We start from the raw sequence: 19,954 nt of genomic DNA on the forward strand, positions 1-19,954 counted from the left end.
TCAGGGCTGTAATTGCTACGTTGGGTTGGCTCCCTGCTGTTGTCTGATGTTAATGCACAGTAATGGTGCTGTCACTTCCATGGAGATACCAGGGAGACACAAAGGCTTTCTGAGTCATTGTGATAAGTTGCTTGCCTTCTTCCCAGAGCAGCACTAGCTACAGTGGGGAAAAGCATGTCTGACTGTGTTAAGGGAGAAGGAACACAGTGCAGCAGAGGATCCAAGAGGCAGGGCAGCCAGCCCATGCGTGCTGTGGCTTGCACGCTGCTCAGGAGTCTGCTTGCTGATTCCTGCATGCACTCGGCTTTGGTTGGGCATGGAGGATAACTTCCCTGCTCTGCCTGGTTTGCCTTCTGTGCTGTGGGTAGGGAAAATACCTCCCAAAGAAACTAGTGAGATGAGTCTGAGTCCTCTTCTTGGTGACATGAAGCAATTAGGTGAAATCCTCTGTCTGTCTTCCTGGCTCATGCAAAAAGGGACGTCCTTAGCCATGCAGGCAGGAGCTGTTTGATTTGGTCTCTGGACTTCATATCCTTTTTCTGCCACAGACTTCCTGCATGACCTTCATCATCGTGTGCCTCGATTCCTCCATGTGGAGCACTGTACTTATAATTATCTTTGTTTCCTTCATAATGGGATTGGATGGGGTGAGTTCATACGCAGCCGTTAGAGCTGTGCTGGAATGGTGCTTGGTGTTAATGTTGTTTATGTTTCTGTGTGAGACAACTTCCCTTTCGCAGGGAAGGGTAGTTCTTCTGGACAGGGCCAAGGTACACAGAGATGTCAACGGAAAGATACAAGTAGGAGAATTGAGCACTTAGACTAGCACCAATCCATCACTGCTTGGATTCCCGACAGAAATGGAATCTGAATGAGCAAATCAGCATTTAGATTTAGGTGCTCTGTACAGCTAGAAGTGACTGTGACCATTCAGGCAGGGCATTTTCAGATGGCCAGAAGTGGACCAGACCACAGTTTGCAAAGCTTATGACCCCAGGACCTAATTCTTCCTGCGACCTTGGATGCCTTTTGGTTCCTGGCATTCTAGAGGAGCCAGCCTGTAGTGTTTCCAACTCTCTGCCTCTGACCCTCTTAACACTATGAGGTTCCCCTGCATTCCTGAGGGCCTAGTTTACATCACTTACTCCTAATTAATAGAGAGGCTTGCCCTGCCATCCCAGGGGGCTTCCTCCCTCTCTCCAGCTTTTGCGGCTTGAAAGCTGAGGAAGCAGAAGCTAGAGTTCACTGCTTCTCCTTGGAGAACATGGCTACTGGGTTGCTGAGTTGACAGCTTATGCTGGGCATCGGCATAAACGTGGGGAGCTAGTTCACCTTCAGGAGGGCCTTTTGGGGTGTGGTGAGAGAAATGGTGCATTTTGGCCTTGGTGAAACAAGTAGCAAAGCTTCCTCTAACTTTAGGAGGGTCAGGAATTGTCCTTAGATCCTTGATCCCAAGAGTGTTACAAGGGTGGGGGAACATTTCCTTGAAAGCCAAGCGGAAGTTCAAACAGAGCATAATTCCCTGTTTCTTTATGCTGACCAGATGCTGGAGATTGGGTGGGATGTAATCTAGGTGCTTATCAGCAAAGCCTCTCACTCCTGCCTCTTCCCTAGAAACCTCTAGGCTCCTCTGGGCTGCACTGGTTCTCTTAGCACCAGATATCTCCTCACTGCTCCCTAAGGGCTATGCAGGAAATGTGGCTGCTGTGCTTTGTAGCGTGTAATGCTCTCTCTGGTGATCAGTATAGCTTCGTGTCCCCATCATGCTCACCAGTCAATTCTCACCAACAACCCCAAAGAAGGCAAGCTAACAAAGGCTGTGTGCTTGTGAGAAAAGATAGTAATGCAGATGGAGAAACATATTCTGTGAGAGCTGTGGAGGGCAAGCGTGGCTGTTTTCAGAAGGGGAACGTATGCATCCAGCCAGGAGGGCAAATGTGAGGGAGAAGCCAGAACAGGGCAGTGGAAGCTTTGCCCCATCCCATGTGCTGCCCATCCATTGTGTCCATTCCATTGCTGCATGTGTCAGAAGAAAGTTTCTTAAGTCCAGCTCTTAGTCTGTCATTAGCAGTGGGTAGGAAGGACCTTGAAGTGTGGAGGCGAGGGACTTGAGGGACATTTGGCCTGTGGTGGCATGACACCATGTGCTAAATCTTAATGTGATATTCTTCAGAAATAAAGAATAATAATGCTCAGCTGAATAATTTAATGAGGAAAATAAAGCTCAGCTAGTAGGGCAGGCATAGGCTCATAAATTATTTCCCCAGTTTCTCCATGCCACTTGTATGTTCACATGTTTGCGTTCTTGTGTGGTAAAGGCATGCCGTGTCTGTGCATGTGCATCTACCTGGCAATTAGAATTTAATGTCCTGACTCTGTTGGATTCTGGCCCAGCTGGGCAGGTACAGATACAGCTCTCTTAGAGTCAGGTGTACTCTCTGATTACTGTGCAACTTGAGTTAATGACTGGAAGCCAGAAGAATTTGTACTTCCAGAGTTTGCTTTGCAAGCCAGGAGGGTGTTCTCCCTGCTATCCTGTTTAATATCTCTCTCTCTCTCTCTCTCTCTCTCTCTCTCTCCTCCCCTCTCTCTCTTCCCCCCCCTTCAAATGGAAAGGGTAAAGCTCAACCATCCTTTCTGATTGTTGATATCCTATAAGGGGCAGAGCTTTTTGTCTGAGACCTGTATACAAATTTTAGGACCCCACAGGGACACTTCTCAAGACCTAACAACCTGTGCTGTTGAGTTAAACCTACTGTGGACTTTGCATCTGTAAACTCACACCTCTGCTTGAGGGGCCTTTGATATTTTATTCATCTTTGATGGATAACATGAGGCTTAGGAGGATTAGAGTATTGTTGCCCTGTTTGTGGCAGCCTCTGGGGATCCAGTTCTCTTCAGGGAGGACCATGCCTGCCTCTGCCTCAGCTGGAAGACCTCCTATTTCGGGAAGGAGCAGGCAGAGAATCCTGCTTTTCTCCAAGCCTCAGCATCTGGACAAATTTCTTTTATCTTGTTTTCTTCTCTTTACCCATGTCTTCCAGAGCAGATGAAGACCATCCCAGAGACCAGACCTGTTTGGTGGGTGGCTCTCAAAGTCACTAGAGCTGGCAAGGTCTCTGGAATTGGGCAAACGTTGACCAAAGAGTTGGTCTGCTGTTGGCAGAGGGTGAGTCTTCCTGTGCCCTGGCAAGGGGCTGTACCAAGAGAGGAGCTGTGGCCACAGCTGTGGAGTGCAGAGCAGCCCACATACTTGATCTCACCCTCGGCAGCCCTGCTTCCTCCTGTCTCTGCAGCCAGATGCTGCTTCCAGCCTTGCACCAGCACTAATCCACGTCACTGTGCTGGCATTGGTGCTGGCACCTCTACCGCCAGTGCCGTCTTGAAGGCGTGCCATGGCCTCGCTGCGGGTGTGTGACCCTGCAGGGTGTGCTCCCCCATGGGGATGGTTCAGTAGGACCAGCCATGGCTAGCATCCCAGGGGCATGCCCTGCACCGGACACTTGGCTGCATAGCAGTCCCTGGGATGGAAGGAAGGAAAGGGTTGGACAGATGGGTAGAGGGGGCCCCCCTCCCCAGAGATCATATCAAAATGTCTCTTTTGTGCAAAGTGGAGGGAATGCCCCCAAGAGCTGGTTTCCATGGCAACCACAAATGTCAGGTTCCATGTGGTGAATAACTGTTTCCATGACAACACCTCCTTTACCCTAGGTGCTGGGAGCTGGTGTGTCAGTGCTGTTGGGGGAGGGGACAGGGAGATGTCCTCAGGTACTTAACCCTCTCCCTCACCTCCCCCCATCCTTTCTGACTCCTTGCCCCAAACCCTCAGGCCCAGCTTCCCTTTGGTGGGTCTGTTTTCATCTGGGGGTGTGATGCTCTTGGCTTCCACAGCATCCCTCCCCTCCCCCATATGGATTTGCTCCTTATAGAAGCTGAGATCTGAATCTGTCCCTCCAGCTCCCTCCCCATCTGTTTAGCCTAATCCTGGTTTGGCATCCTGGGTAGAAACAAAGCTGTTTCTCAGTGCTGTGGGAGCAATGGGGAGTGAGGTGGCTAGCTGCCCCTTTTGGCTCCACACTGAGCACTCTCTCATCTGAGCACACATCTGGGCTGCCTGCCCTCTCCCACCCAGCCTGCTGCCCCAGTGCCCCCACTCTCAGATTGCGTAGGCATGTTGCCAGAGGCTCTGAGCAACCATAGGAGCCATTGCCTTTCAGTGAGGAAATCTGAGGCTTTTTGGAGCGATGTCTGACTGCATTCTTCTGAACTCCTGCCCCACATCCCACTCAGCTCATGGGCTGAAAGAGATGCCTGGTCCTTGACAGCTCCCAGAGGGAGCAGCAGCCCAGAGGCTGGCAAGTGGCAGTGCTGCAGTGCACATGCTGCAGCCACATGGCAGCACAGCACGGTGTTAGGAGCTCTACAAATCCATGCAGCTGATGGAGAGTGGCAGAGGGAACCTCAGCCTTTCCCTTTCCCGCAGATGACATGGCAAGTCCTGGGAAATGGAGTTGGAGCTGGCACTGCTGCCTGCTGAGGTACAGCATGGCAGCAGCTTGGCCTTTCTTGGAGGAGCTGCTAGCTGCCAAGCCGCCCAGTATCGCTTCTTAAGGCAGGGAAGGTATTGCCTGAGGCTGGTTCCTGAAGCTTCTGCTCATCCTCCCTGAGATCCACCAGTCAGTGGAAGGCAACTCAGAGCCCCCAGCTGCCACAGGTGCTCTCTCATGTCCATTGGTCAGGCTTCAGCAGTGGTATGCCATGCTATGGCAGCCTGTCACCTTCTTGTTGGTGTCTCCATCTTGTGAACTGCAAAGTTACTTCACAGATTTCCTCCTGCTGTCATGAATGTGGGCTCTAACTCTGGTTTCTGGCCAGTCTGGCCCAGCCACCACCTGAAGGCTGACAGCAGTCTATATTTTGCATGCTGACTTCCAAACGCATTTCAGTTGGTGACTTTTATATCTTGATATGATTTTCTGTTTTGTTGTTGTTGCTGTTTTTCCTGAGGGTGCTTCCTAAGAGAGGGGACAGACTACACCCGGACTTGCAACTTGTGTGCAGGTCTTACCTGTGATATTCTGATTGTTTTTTATTATCATTGTCACTGATTCAAGCCACTGTCAGCCTCTGTGAGGGACATGGAATGAGATGTGCTGTGAATGTGGAAATCTGCCTTGTGTGCTATTCTTCAGGGGAGATTCGGGCTCAGTTGGATCCTGCTAGCCTGGGAAGGACACTGCAGCTTGTCTCTTGCCTTTCTGGGCAGCATAAGACACACATACCTTCCAGCAGACCTGCCCTGCTTTGTAAATCAGTTAAAGCTGTGGGTTACTTAATGCAGCTACTCCTGGGTAGGAGTGTTCTAGCTTACATGTGTGCTCAGCTACCCCTCAGGCTTGGTGCTTGTGTTTTGGTTATTGCTGGTGGCACTAATAGGTGCAAGAGAAGTAAATAGCTCATCTCCACAACCAAGGGAGAGGAGTTTTGTTGCTTTCATCCTCAGCATTCCTCTTGTGGACAGGAGATGTTGCTGGAGAGCAGCACTGCCCTTCTTTAGAGACACTCTGGTGCACAGAGCTATGACTGCAGGAGGGCTGGGGAAGGGAAACATAGCATGCCTGTTTGCTGTACTGCTCCTAGCCAAGTTCAGAGGCAGTCTTTCCTCCCTCCTGCAAGGAAAGTAAGTGCTCCTTAGGTGAGGTAGCCATACCTGCACTGAAGCAGGGCAGGCAAAGGAAGAGCTTCCAGGCATAGTCTTACTTTAGACCACCCTGACCACTGTTCAGGCTCCAACTTCATGGTGATGAGCTGCTTCCTTGGACTGCCTCCTTCGCCACATGGTGTGCCTGCGGAGGCAAAGGTTTATGCATGGTGGGTATTTCCAGGAGATCTGTTCCCTGCAGGCAAATGGCTGAGAAGGGAAAAGCACCACGTTTCCTTTTAGGAAGTCTGAAATCCACGTGGCCCCTTTTCTGAGGGTTGCAGTTGCTATCATGATACCTTGGTTTCCTTCTGTCACTCTTCTGCTCTGCACTGCAGGCAGAAAGGTGCACCGTGGCACCAGTGCCACCAGTACCACGTGCCAGGCAGATGGCCCAAGCTCTAACCCTCTGCATTTCTCTTTCATTGCAGATGGCGCGGCCGATTCAAGTGAAACCTGCAGACAGCGAGAGCCGTGGAGGTAGTTGTCATCTCTCCTTGTTTCTTCTTTGGTGGCTTTGTGGTGGTGAGGGGGGCCAAGCAAAGAGACAGGGTCCTGACCTGGCCTTCCTCTCCCTGCAGTCTGTATGAAGGGATGTGTGTGGCCGGGAGGGGCAGGAAGAAGGTCTAGGGATAGGCTTTCATGGAGAGAGAACCTTCAGCTTGGCACTCCACACAGCTGAGGGCACTCCAAGTCCTAAGGGTAATAATGTGGCTGCCCACTCTGCTCATGCCCAGCCCTTTAGTACCTGAGGGTACTATCAGCCTGACAGTGTCTGCCCCAGCAGGTTACTGAAGCAGATGTGCACTTTGGTGTATGGAGGGTGTAAGCATTTGGGAAGAGGTTTCCTAATCCTTAAACCTGATCATCCCAATAAAAGGCAGATCCCTGCAGCAGCATTGACTTCTTAACTGGTTCGGCTTCCTGCTCTGCAGTTAATTCTTCTGTCTGCAGCTTGCTCCTCTGCCTCCCACATCACTGTTGGACTATCTTTGCCTCTCCAATCTCAGTCCTGCGACAGCCCCCATTACGCTGTCAGTGCTGTTGTAGAAAATAGCATGTGATGGGGAAATAGTGTCTGAAGGGAAAGGATCTTGAGCTGAGGCCTGAGTTGGAGGAGCTGTCAGCCTGCAGGTGACCAGCTTGGTTAGAGTAGTGTAGACTGAGTAGTTCAGAGCTGGAAGATTTGGATCAGGAAAATCTCTGTTAATTTAATGGGGAGCTCACAGCAGCTCGGATGCCTCTTCTAGGTGGGGAAGGTTTGTAGCTCCAGCTCTTTCCAAATTTATGAAGGAAAGCTTCAAAAGAAAGTTTCTCTCCAATCTGGCATCTGCCCATCCATGCCTTGTGCTGTCAGTGCTGCTTCTGAAAGTAGTTTAGTAGTGGGAAGAGGAAATTGTGTGTGAGACTGTTTCTCCTGTAGGGCAGCATGTTCTGCAGGCTGTGTTTATGTGTGGAAGGCTTTTGTCTTAAATTTTAAGGGGTTGCTTCCAAGCAGTTTGTAGTGTCTTTCAATTATTGCACTGGCAGGAACATTAAATATATTTTATAGTATTTTATATGAATGTGTGTATTTGTGGTTATGTGATCCTCCTTAAAAAAAAAAAAAAAAAAGTTGATCCGTTTAAGTCGGATCATTTTTTTTCAAAAAGAATCTGACTTTTCATTATTTACTTGTGGGATAAAACACCTGACTTGTACTGAATTAATTTTCATTCCTTTAACTATACTGATAATCTGTGACATGCCACCTATAGACATTTATCTGTGCATAAAATGATTAGGTGGTCAGTCCTTCCCTCACCACACTGATTTTAAAAATGTGCACCCCCAGATTTCTAATTAATTCAGAAACTGTGTAAGTGTATCTGAGGTTATTCTTAGTGAGACTAAAAAAAAAAATAAAAAGCCATAGGAGACTAAAAAAGACTTTGCCAGTGATACCAGTAGCTCAACTTCACAAAACCATCACATGTACACATTGGCAGACCCCATACAGTCTCAGGCTGTAAGACATGACTGCACACCAGCCCTCACAGCCAGCGATGCCCCACATATGCACGGCTTTTCAAATACATAAATGTGCCAGTTGTCACAAATCTGTAGGCAAATGCATGTTTGCCTTCACCAGTACTGCCCATGTACAGCCCTTGCATTAACCCTCTCACAACAGCGGTCAAGACAGACCAGACAATTCAGGCAGTGAAGAAATGACCACTTTGCGTTCTTGATAGTTAATGTCTCTGACGAATGCAACTCTGGAATCTCTGGTGTCTAGTAGGAAGCTGAGGTAATTTGTGCAGTCTTTCTTTTGCTGGTGGGGCACTACTAGGTGCTCTCTTCTATAAATAGCCACCTGGTATCAGAAAATGTGTTGGGACACATCTCTGATGCTTCAGCTACTCTGTTGAGCTGAAATAGGCCAACAGGTTTAAAAAACAGGATGTTGATTTGGAGGCAAGCTTTTGGTCAAGGCACTGTACTCTGAAATATTTAAGCTTATGAAACGTGCCATAGTCTCTAATGACCACAAATGTTAAGGCATCGGCTCTGGATGATGCCATGGAGAAGGTCATAGAGAAAAGCAGACTTTGGAGTCTGGACACCTCTCTCCCTCCAGCCCATGTGTCTAGCTTCCTTCTAGCTTCATTGCAGAGCTTAGAAACAAGGAGCTCTGCAATATCCACAACAAACTGAAACTTTTCCTGAGGAAGCAGCATCATGACAGCACCCTATATTTGTCTGAATCGGGTTGCTCTTTCCAAAGATTTCTGTTGTGATGTTCCATTTGTCAGAGAAGTAGATGAGCAAGTTTGCAGATATGGGAAGAATCATTCCCTGTAGCAATAGCCCCATGCTGGCAGGAGGTAAAACAAGGATTTGGGGCAGAGCAGAAATACTTGGGCTAGGAATTTATCAGGGGAACAACTGCATGTATCAGCAAGGCTCTGTTCTGTATTATCCTTGAAGGGAACCTCTTTTATCCTCTCCAGCAACTGACGTCTCTCCAGTTAAGTACCCTGAATTAAGTACATGAAGTTAAAGCACCAGAATTTATTTCCTGGCCTAAGAGAAGCTAATTTTTGTGCCGAAGGGGCAGTTTTGGCCAAGCATTGCAGGGACTGTGTGGGATATTTGGATGCTCAGTGTTACTGCACCATGCATAAGGAATTCACTAGTAAAAAGATGCTGTCTTCTTTAGTTCATATTCCAGTGCAGGCTTTGTCAGCTCTTTTTTCCTTTCACTCATGCCTCTGTGAGCCTGGGAGTGCCAGGAGGGGAAGGAGTGAGGCGGCAGAGAAGCTTGTCTGTGCTTCTTGTGAGACCTGGAGCACTCGGCTTCACTGATGTGATATGACAGCTGGCCCATGCCCATTAGCACTGCCTTAGAGACAAGGAAGCTCTCTGCATACCCGAGGCGATTTGCTTCGTCCCATCCACAGCCAGCTGGTTGAGTGGGTTTCCTCCCTCTCCCTCATCCTTGCTGCTGACAGCTGCTGGCCAGATGACCTAAATCCACTGGGTTTAAAGAGCAGCAGTGTCCAGTGCTTGTGTGCTCTCCTCTTTTTCTCATGGATGAAGCATTCAGCCTTAACCCCTCACTTGTTCCTGTAGTGTCTTCATCAGCAAGCTGCTCTGCACTGGCCCTCCTCCTGCTGCCTGGGTGACTGACTGTGCCCAGCGTGTGTTTCCATGGGAACTCGACAGTCTGAGATCAGAGACAATTTTCCTGGTTGCTGGACAGCTTGGGAAATTGCTAATCAGAGGGTGAAAAACAAGAGCTGCAGAGAAGGTGAAGGAAAAATGTTAAGAGGAGGTTGTGCTGTTACAAGTAGGGGAGAGCAGATATTCCAGTGCTGCAGGAGTCCCTGTTGGGCAGCCAAAGGAGCCAGTGGCCCACAGCAGTGGCTTGAGGATGCCAGGTGATTTGGGATCAACTGCTTCAAGAGTGGTGACAGCAGTCATCAGCTGAAAGGGATTGCAGGGTTTTGGCCCAGTTGTGGAGAGATGAGGCAGCTTGGTAGGGGAACACCCCTGTTTGGAGGCTGCCCGAAGCAAGAAAGCACTAGGTCATGGCTTGGGCTCCAACACGTGGAGAGGGAGAGAAGTCAGCAGTAGAGGAGCCCTTTCACAGGTCCTCAGTTGCTGCAAAGAGGCATCGACGGGGAACAAACCTGGATCCTTGTCTTACATGCAATTTTGGCAATTAGGCTGTATGAAATGAAAATAGCTGTGAAAAAGATCTTGTGTTGTTAGTGACTTTACCCCATTGCTGTTCTGGGCATTCAGAAAAGATTCAACACCAACAGGTCTGTTTGTTTATATTTGCCTTTACAGCTTAAGTCCCTAAGATATCATAGGTTTAACCTGTTCTGCATAGCTAGGAAGGCTGGCATTTTAAAATTCTGAAATAAAAAAATTAAAGTTGAAATTCCCACATAAACAAAGGACTTCTAAAATGTTCTGTTAATGAGCCCTGTCAGATAAAAGAAGACCTGCAACAAGACTGCAAGAATGGAGACTAGCATCCACTGTTTCAATGGACCTTTCCCAAATGGCAAGTACAGAAAAATGCTATCAATCCAACAGAAATGGTATGAAGATGAAATGATAAGAATTATCCAGGAAATTTCAAGGCTCTCTGAGGAAGAAAACAAACAGTAACCCATAGTTTAATGTAGCTCTTATTGCAGGTTGACAAGGTCCTTTCTCGTTCGTTGCCTCCCTTGCAAAGTTGTGGCCTCTGGCATCTATAAAACTCTTGCTTGGCAGAGACTTAAGCTTTGGGTGACTGTGGTAACCATCAGATCTTTGCACTGAAGTAGTCATCAGCCAAAACTGGGACCACTTATCCAAGTCTCCACTGGTTACCCGCTATTCTTCCACAAAACCCTCACTTTACACAAAATCAGATGCAGAAGGCCAATGTTAAAAAAGTAACATTATGTAGCTGTATGTTCCCCCCACCCAGAATTCCAGCTTTTACAATTTCTAACACAAATTACTTTCTCAGTTGTCTTGACACGCTTCTGCCACCTTGACCCAAACAACTAGACAACCTGCTGGGGTCCCTAAAAAGCAAGGCAAGACTATCAAGTGCATTTCTGGCTGTTAAATCTTATTTCACAATTATTTGTTTCTTGGTTCAAAGAACAGAGGGTTATTTTACAGCATCTAAAGTCAGTACAAGTATTTCCCAGTGTGTTTTTCCCCTTTGTTGATGTGTTTTTTGAGAAAATCCTGCTGTGTTTGCAATCCAAAGGCTGCAGCATGGTGAAATAAGGCCTGGCTGCAGCTTCAGTGTAGATTCAGGGTAGAGGAAGAGGAAACACTGCAGAGCTCAGCTGCCAAACTGGAATTGCATATGGCACCAGGTGATGTTAATGGGAGCGCAGAGCCACTGCTCCTTTACTTTCCATTTTCCACCTCCCAGTGAATGTGTTCCTGACCAGTCTCTTTTTTTCCCCACTCCCCTTCCAGTCAAATTTTTCACCTTCTGTATGTGCTATGTTTTTTGCTGGTTTGCACACCAGCGTTTCTGAGCTGGCTCTTGGGTGGGGACAGATGCTGTCTGACTGCTAAGAAGGCAGCTATACAGCACCTGGTTTATTAGCTTTTGTGCCTTAGCTGCGGGTTATTGGCATTGCCAGAGCACTAAATTTTGGATGGACTCAATCAGCTGAAATAGTGTCTCCAAAATGCAACCATAGTCATGCAGGTGGAGGGTGAAATGCAGACAGAATTAAAAGGACAGTGGAAGAGGATGAAATTCCCACAGGTTTAGTTGTCCAGGGAATCATGAAAATAGGGACTATAGGAAATTTGGCCTTTAAAAAATAGAGAAGGCCACATGTTTCAGCCATGTCGGTGATATAAATCAGGAGTATCTGTCTGGGATTGGGTAAGAGCCTTAGATGCAGCACTTTTAACCTTTTATATGTGATATCTGTTCCACATGCATCTAGTGCCTTGTGGAGAACTGTGCCTGCATGAGCTTGTGCTTCGGCTCTGTGGGGTGGTGCAGCCATGCAAAGTGGCTCCCTGTGGTGTCTGCATGGTGGAAGAATGATCTGTCTGCAAATCCTTCTTGCTCACTGAGGAATTTTGTTTCTGAAGGCACCTGCTGAGCCTAGGTCAATGTGCAAGCATGCTCCTGTGCATGCCTGAGCCTGTGTGCTTGTCCGTTAATGTTGTGTGTGTGCATCTGCTTTTCTGCAAGGGACCAATGGCACGTGTAGATGCTTCCTGCATGTGTTCCCCAGTGTGTCTGGATGTGGCAGAGGGGAGGCAGACCGCTTACTTACCGGGGTGGCAACCATCCTCTAAGCCAAGGAGAGCGTGGAGAGGGCAGGGTGGGGGGGCTTTGCAGGCAGCGTGGATGTGTAATGTGTCATCCACTCCTGCCATGCGTATGCACCACCACCCCTGCAGCCTGCTCTGCTGCTGTAGCTCCAAGACCTGTTGTTTTTCAGGTCACTGCGCTCTCAAAGAGATATCAGCATCCACGCTATTTCCCCTGACTTGCGTCACATTACATTGGTTTTGTTTGAAGCCATCCCCTCTGATCCTGTCACTAGCAATAAGGAATCCTCTCACTGCTCCTCCCAAGCCATATCCTGACACATTCACTCCTCATGGGTCATGTATCCCCTGCATGTTTGAGACAGCGGGGGAGGGTTAGCTCTGAAGTTGGCGCAACTATCTACATGAAAATTCTGGAGATTGGGCTGGCATTTAGGATGGGATTTTAATGTGCTGTTTTAATAGCTGTTCACAGCAATCTGTGGAGGATGTTGTCTCAACCACTGCTGTGTTTGTGCTTTTCTGGATGGCATCAGGCTGTGTGATGGGGCCCTTTTTGTACTGACAGGGGTAGAAAGCATGTTGTACCTTTCATTCCACCTCCACACTTGACAATCCCCACAAAATCATAATCTTCACTTCTACCTTCTGATAGAGAAACCCAGAAGTACCCTGGGCAAAAAGTCCTGGGTGTGTTGGCCAGCCTGCCATCCCCCCACCAGTGTGATATGGGTACAAAATATCCTTGAAGGTGGGGGTGGGTACCATGGAGCTGTTTGTTGGCCCTCACTAAACTGTCTTCCATTTGGTTGATCCTGTGGTGAGGCAAATTGGGACCTAGGATGCCAGCTTTTATTCAGGGCCTTAGAGGACTGTTTGGTAGACATACTGGTTAGACTGGCGTAGGGAAGAGCAAATTAAAGCTAAGACGTTTGGTTACGTAGCAGCTGTGGAAACAGTAACCTTGGAGAGAAAGAAAAGGAAACAGAAGCCAACAGTCGTGGAATTTATTCACCCTGCCTGGGTTGATCTGCTGTATTTCCTAAGGTACCTCTTGAACTTCATATATTGTTCAATAAAGGTATAATTTCCCAGGCACTTTTTCTTATTGCCGTTTGTATTGGATCAGACAAAGGAAAGTGCTAATGGATAGAAGGAAACAATTTACCTTTTTTTCCTTTGGGGACGGTAGGACAGGGGAAGCCACAGAAACCTTTGCAGGTGTGAGGAGCTTGGGAGGACCCTGTATACTCATCCCTGGAAGCATTTTAGCCAACAGCAAATAATTTCCATACCAGGCATGTTTTCAACACTAGGCTGTTTTGTGCTTAAGTGTCCCTAACCTGCTTTGGACTGCAAGCCTCATAGAAGGTTGATATTTCTGTGTTTGCCCCTAGGGGACAGGAAGCTCTTTGTGGGCATGTTAAATAAGCAGCAATCTGAGGATGACGTGCTCCGGCTCTTTGAACCATTTGGGGTCATTGATGAATGTACCGTGCTCCGTGGACCTGATGGTAACAGCAAAGGTGTGAACCCCTCTGTGTGTTGTGCCCTTTCTCCCTGCTCTTCGGGTAGCGCTTACCTGCCTCACCACTTGTGCCTTTTTTCTACTGGGGCACTTATTCCCCCACCCTGTCTTTATGAGAACCTATATCACAGCCAGGCACAGGGAGCAGGGCAGGGAGAGTTGTCTTCTTCGAGGAAAGATTGGGGAAGATAGGCAGAGACCAAGGTGAAAGGAGGGGGAAGCACAGTGTGATGAGTAGCTGAATTATCAGATCATTAGTGAGCCTGTTGGCTCAGTCTGGCTCTGCAATTTGAAATGTTTGTACCCACAATTAGGAGTGCATAGACAATTTGGGGAAGAGGTAATCAGGGGCAAGGGTGGAGATGGTGACATCACCTATAGAGTATGTCATTGAAGTAACAATTTGAGACCTTTTCTGTTTTTTTCCAGGGTAGAGGACTTGGGATGAGTGATCCTTTTTGTTCCCTGCTTTCTTAGGGTGGCTTTCCTTTGCCCTGCCTGAGATCCAGATACTGTCTCTTGTGTACTAATGCAAGGGGCACTTTCACAGCAGTCCTGTCACTGCAATCTCCTATGCTCTTTCTGTCCCTTTCCAGGCTGTGCTTTTGTAAAGTTCTCATCTCACACAGAGGCTCAGGCAGCAATCCACGCACTCCATGGCAGCCAGACAATGCCCGTGAGTATAAGGCCAGGGTACCTACCTTCTTCCTAATTTTCCCATCATCCTTTTGCAGGGGCCTCCCCTCACTATCCAAAACCACAAAAGGTTCCACGGCAGTTTCTGGTTTGCGTGTTTTGGGGGTGGGGGTGGTGGTGTGGGTGCACATCTGTGCTCGTCTTTGAGAGCCATCCCGTCTCCTGGACTGATGTGTGTATCTATGTCTGTCCAGGCTAGTAGTGACAGCACTTATAACTATAAAGGCTAAATAAAAGAGAACCAAGAACCAGTCCATAGATTTGTCTTGGAGACAGCTACCTGGAGTAGTTAAAACCTGAGCAAGTGCAAGCTAGCAGTTTAGCAATGTGAGCAGTCAGGACTCCAGTGTCTGAGCACACTCCCATCCTTCTCAGGTTTAGGCAGAAGAGGAGGCCTCTGGGGGACTGCTGTGGCTATCCAGCCAAGCTCATGGTGGTGGAAATGTGGTGCTTGTGGCTGACAACTTCCTAGGTATTCCTGTCTGCACCTTCAGATGGTGAATTCAGCCAGGGATATGTGCACCCACATGTGCAGCTGTGCAAGGCCCGGGGTGTATGGGGAGGGGTGGGAGAAGGAACGGTTGGATGGACAGATGGACGGGGAAGGGCACAGCCTAGGTTCCAGGCAGCTCCTGAGCACTTTCACGCCAATATTTGCTCTTCTGCTCCTCTTCCCACTCCTCTCTGCTGCCCGTTCTGTCCATCCCACCTTCTCTGACTGCTGGCTCTCTGGCTGTCCCACTGCCTCTTCTCTCCCTGCCTCCTTTCTCTGTCTCCTCTCTCTGTGCCTAGGGCGCCTCCTCCAGTCTAGTGGTGAAGTTTGCTGACACAGATAAGGAGAGGACCCTCCGTCGTATGCAGCAAATGGTGGGGCAGCTGGGGATTTTCACTCCATCTCTCACCTTGCCGTTCAGCCCTTACAGCGCCTATGCGCAGGCTGTGAGTATCACCCGGGGGGGGGGGGGGGGAAAGAGGGCCCCTTTCCCTGGGTGGTTATTCCCCGGGGGGGGGGGGGGTGGAAAGGCTGCCCCTTGTCTATGGGGGCAACACTGTACCTGGGCTGGGAGACCACAAATGGGTCTCTGTAATCAATGTGTGAAAGCTTCCCAGCACCTGGGAGTTATTCCTGGCTTCAGTTTTTCCAGTCAGTAGCCTAATCCTTGTGCATTTCTCTCCTGCCTTCTAAGAGCGAGGCTGGATTTCTCTGGTGTGTAGACTGGCGGAGGTGTCTGGGAACAGGTCAAGCATGACCCAGTGCCTTTCTGTCTTGTTTTGAGGACAGCTCAGAGCCATGATTCCTGAGTGATGTCTGCCTGACATGGCAGTCTGCCAAAATGTGAACTGTTCCTCTGGGTCTATGGCACAGATGTGTCTCTGTGGAACACCATTAGAGTCTTGGGCCCAGCTTCATGTGTTTTTCTCCACTGAAATTCTCAGGAGGGCTCTAATCCCCCCCAGTACTGCCCTTGGCTCCTAGGATTTTCTCTCTTGGCTGGTATGACTGTGAGGTTTACAGGATGCTGGAGAGGGAGCAGTAGGTAGCAGAGGGTGAGTGTTGTTTCAGCAGTCTGGCTTCCTCTGGCAAGACTGACTTTACTCTGGATCTTAGTGAGAGAGCCTCATTGTCTTGGAGTGATGTTGGTGATTGCCATTGGTGTTTGAGGTAGGTCCCAGACTCAACAAGTCCCTGATCAGCTGTGGTGGAGCTTCTTTTGGGTCTTCTTGGTGACTGTCACTGTCTGGTTTCTGCTACCAAGTGTAAAGCCCATGGAAGGAGGCTCAGAATTTGCTCAAGGCATGAGAGATGCTTGTGTCAAACAACTCAAAAGTAGATACTGTAACTGAAAGTTATTTTCTGGGCGGAGGAGTGCAAATAAACCTGTTCTCATCTATGTGGACACTTCTTACCTCTGTCTTCAGTGGCTACTTACTCTGTTTCCCTTCCATCAACATGACAGAGGAGAAACTGTTTCTCAGTTCTTGGCCATTTCCTCTCAAAGAATCCCCAGAAACTGCCAAATGCCATAGAATCACAGAATTGTTGGGAGAGACTTTTAAAATCATCAGGTCCAACCATTAACCCAGCACTGCCAAGCCTGCCACTAAACCAAGTCCCTCAGCACCACATCTACACGTCTTTTAATTCCCTGCAGGGATGGTGACTCCACCACTTCCCTGGGCAGCCTGTTCCAGGGCTTGACAGCCCTTCAGGTGAAGAAGTCTCCTGCAGTGTCCAACCTAAATATCCCCTGGTGCAACTTGAGGTTGTTTTAAGTGTGTGGCAAGAGCGTGGGGTAGCAAAAGAACAGAGACAGTGCATGTGAAGCTCTATACTGTTGGGGAATTTTGGGAACAAAATGTAGAACTTGTCCAACACAGATGATTCTTCTGTGTCATGAGGCTGAGAACAGCTATATTCCAAGCACCAAGGCTTCCATCAGAATTGTTTAGAGGGGAAAACCCTTTCTGATGAGACACTGTTATCTCTTGCCAGGACCAATCTTTTCTATCTGGCCCTGTAATCCACAGGCCAGCTATACATGAGGTTGTAGCTTAGCTGAGCTGTAGGTCAGCTGTGAGATAATAATGTGGGTGTATCTTCTACTGTAATCGAGATGGCAATAACCTGGGCATGGTATAATGGTGAAAGAGGCAGGAATGGACCACACAGTGAGGTTATGATGCAGACAGTACTTTATTAGGTTATGGTTCAGGATGTGTAGGGGAGAGGAGCAGTGAGACCTTCTAGACTTGATCTTTAAGTGCCCTCCAGTCTTCAGAAACGCTTGCTGATGACAAGAAGCCGATTAGGCCCAGGCTGTGCTCCTTGCTTTTCAGTTGTGTTGGTAAATTTGCTGCTTTGTCTGATTCTTCACTGGCCCTTTTGCTCTGTGACTTAATTTTGGCTTTTGTCTTGATTCAAGACTCAGCCTGTATCCTATTCTTTCAGGTTTTTTTCTTCCTGTTACTTTCCACTGGTTTTGGTTCTCTCTCCTTTCTGAGGCACTCACACCTGATTGTTTGATCTCTTGCATCATCCAGCCTTCAGTCTCCTTTCTTCTGGAGGAGAGATCCTAGCCAGTTTTCATGTCCCCATCAGAGGAAAGCGTATCAGCCCTTTTCAATGCCATCTAATATCTCTGCAAGTGGGGACAGAAGGGAGGGATTTCCTTGCTGAATCTCCTTACAGCACCTCCACATGTCCTGCCATGGGCAGCTCTTGGGAGCTGGAACCTCTGGTAAGCGAGGGCTCACAGGCTCTCCAACATAATTCATGTTTGCATGGTGCAGGGCTTGAAGCAGACTGTACCCAAGGCTGTGCACAGGCCCAGGAGACACAGCTAAACAAGTATGTGTATAGTTGAATCAGACTGAGAGGAGCAAGTGCTGCTGTGGTGAACTGATGCGTAACAGAAATTGGTTCTTACATTCACCATTTAATATGCTAACAACTTTCTCTCCCTGTCCCTATGGAATTGCTGCTTCACCAAGTCAAATCAGTCCCCAGAGTCCCCAGCCTAGGAAGAAATTTGGAACCTGGGTTGTTTGGTTTGGGGGTTTTACTTTTTTTCTCCCCAGTTGGATGCTTTAAATTTGTATTAATTGCATTTTCCTTTAAAAAGTATCTCAAATTAAACATGAAATAATCACAAATTATGTTAGGTCTAAAGTTATTCTGATCTATTCAAATACACAAAAGAAGGTATTCAAAACAATAAAACAGTACATGTTAGCTGATATAGTTTGTAAGAAAAATTCTCATCTGGGAAATATGACTGACTAAGCATCAGGAAGCAGTTTATTTCAGTGCTTAAACCAGGTTTTGATCCCAGGTGCCTCTTCTGCAAGTGAAAAATGGGTGTTTTCTTCTTCATTTCAGTTTAGTCAGGTTGAATTCACTGATTAGTTTGGATAGAATCAGGGAACTGACTGGCAGCGGGAAAATAATAATCTATCAATACAAAAGAGGCCTGAGTTCTTAAGTTCAGCCAGTGCAATTTACTAACTCTTATAATGCTTGCATATTTCTTGTATTTTGTATGTCAGTTCAAAACACAAAACACAGTTTGTTCACCCCCACCCACCATTTTCTTTCTGCTCTTATGGTTCCTTAGGGTAATTTTACTTAAGTAATGAAAACAATTTCAGAATGCTAGTTTGGTGCATGTGCAGTCAGATGCAGGCCATGTTGCAGCCAGAGCCTGGCACAGAACAGGCATTAACGAGAAAAAAGAAAATCAATATTCCTCTAGTAAATAAGAAATGCATTTGTTCCTGCATCCTTAAATGGGAATGGAGTGAAGATGGGACTAGGAGTATGTGCAGATTGCTTGCCAGAATGAACCCTTCCTTAGCAGAGTTTTGTGCTCTCAGGACGGCTGCATTTTGCTGTAATCCTGGCTCAGAGGGAGTGGTTCCCAGTAATGTGAGCAAGTCCTGCTTCGGGGGAAGCACTCCAAAGACAGTGTGGCGGCAGACAGATGAGATGATTTCAGGGTTCTTGCTTTCTGGAGTCAAGTGGCAGTGAACCCCTTTGCTGTCTGTCAGTCCTGCCTGCAGAGCCCCTGCTCTGTGTTGTGCCTGGGAGTGTCCCACCTCTGCCCCCAAAAGGGCTCTCCCTATCCCCGTGCTGCCCTGCAGAGTCAGTTCCACCCCAGTTGCTTTGCTTGTGCCAGCTTACAAAGACAGCAATGCCATGAAATTAGGCAATTCCTGTTCTTTTTACACAATAGTAGTAATCAGCTTCTGGTTGGAGGAAACTAAGAGAAGGTTTAGCTACCCATGAACTTTTCAGAGTTACCAGACTCTCCAGCTGTGACTTGGGCCACACTGGCTTACTGACTCAGCCGTTTGTGGATGAGGCAGGTTACTTGAGTGTTGTGTCTTTATGTTGCAGAGCAACACAGTGGGATATAGTTGTAGTTAATTTAAGGAGGGTGTGTTTTTATCTTGGGTTTTGCCATGTGCCACTTCCCAGCTCCTTCTGGGCAATTGTGCAGTTTACAAAGCACCATGCCTGTGTCTCCCCTGCTTTTCTTGCTTGAGGGTGAAGATGGGCTTATAAAGGGTCTACATACTTTTGCATCCACAACCAAGTCTTTATTGCCACTGCACTCTCAATGCAGTCTTATTTAATCATATGCTCCAGAGCATGAAATGATGGCCAGAGAGGACCAGATGGATTTTGTTTTTCTTTCCTCCTAACTCTCCTCCCAATTTCACGTCCTACCCTCCCGACCCTTCTTTTCACAGTATGCGTATCTGCCTGCTCAAGTGTGTTCTGGGACCACACGGAGCCACCATCCCCCAGCCCCAGAGGAAAGACTGAGCTCAGTGGATCGTGGGGCAGACCTCAGACGGCAAAGCATGCCCTCAGAGCTGGGCCTGGATAGGCATCTGGTTGTATGGCAGACTGCACAGAGCACACGAGCTCTGCATATCTTACAGCAGCGCAGTCTCCTTATTTAGGTTGAGCAAAAGGAGAGGGCTTTGGACCCCGTTCCTCAAGGAGAAGCTGCGTTGTTTAATACCTGGCACTGTCAGGGGAAGCGGCGGTGCTCAGAGAAGGGGCTGGGGCTGGGAGGAAGGGTTGCCGTAGGCCCTGTGGTGAGATGGTTGCTGCTGGCTGCCGGGAGCACGCCCGTTTCCCCGCCCCTTCCCCGCTGCGGGAGCTCTCCCGAGGCCAAGGGCTCACCTGCACGGCCCGGCGCACAGCCGGCTGAGCG

At 48.3% G+C, this 19,954-nt stretch overlaps 1 protein-coding gene across 1 annotated transcript in view; it reads left to right on the top strand.

Annotated features, from left to right (window-relative positions):
• Positions 1-15,167, top strand: part of LOC103772139 (CUGBP Elav-like family member 5) — a gene marked incomplete at both ends in the record, with an annotated part of 22,417 nt that extends 7,250 nt beyond the window's left edge. The window contains 4 exons of the mRNA XM_008939457.1: positions 6,133-6,181; positions 13,402-13,530; positions 14,129-14,208; positions 15,021-15,167. Of these exons, the coding sequence (XP_008937705.1) occupies positions 6,133-6,181; positions 13,402-13,530; positions 14,129-14,208; positions 15,021-15,167 (405 nt within the window). The remainder of the gene's footprint in view (positions 1-6,132; positions 6,182-13,401; positions 13,531-14,128; positions 14,209-15,020) is intronic.
• Between the last annotated feature and the right edge of the window lie 4,787 nt (positions 15,168-19,954).

Source organism: Merops nubicus, unplaced genomic scaffold, assembly GCF_000691845.1.
Source record: "Merops nubicus isolate BGI_N331 unplaced genomic scaffold, ASM69184v1 scaffold52454, whole genome shotgun sequence".
NCBI lineage: Eukaryota > Metazoa > Chordata > Aves > Coraciiformes > Meropidae > Merops > Merops nubicus.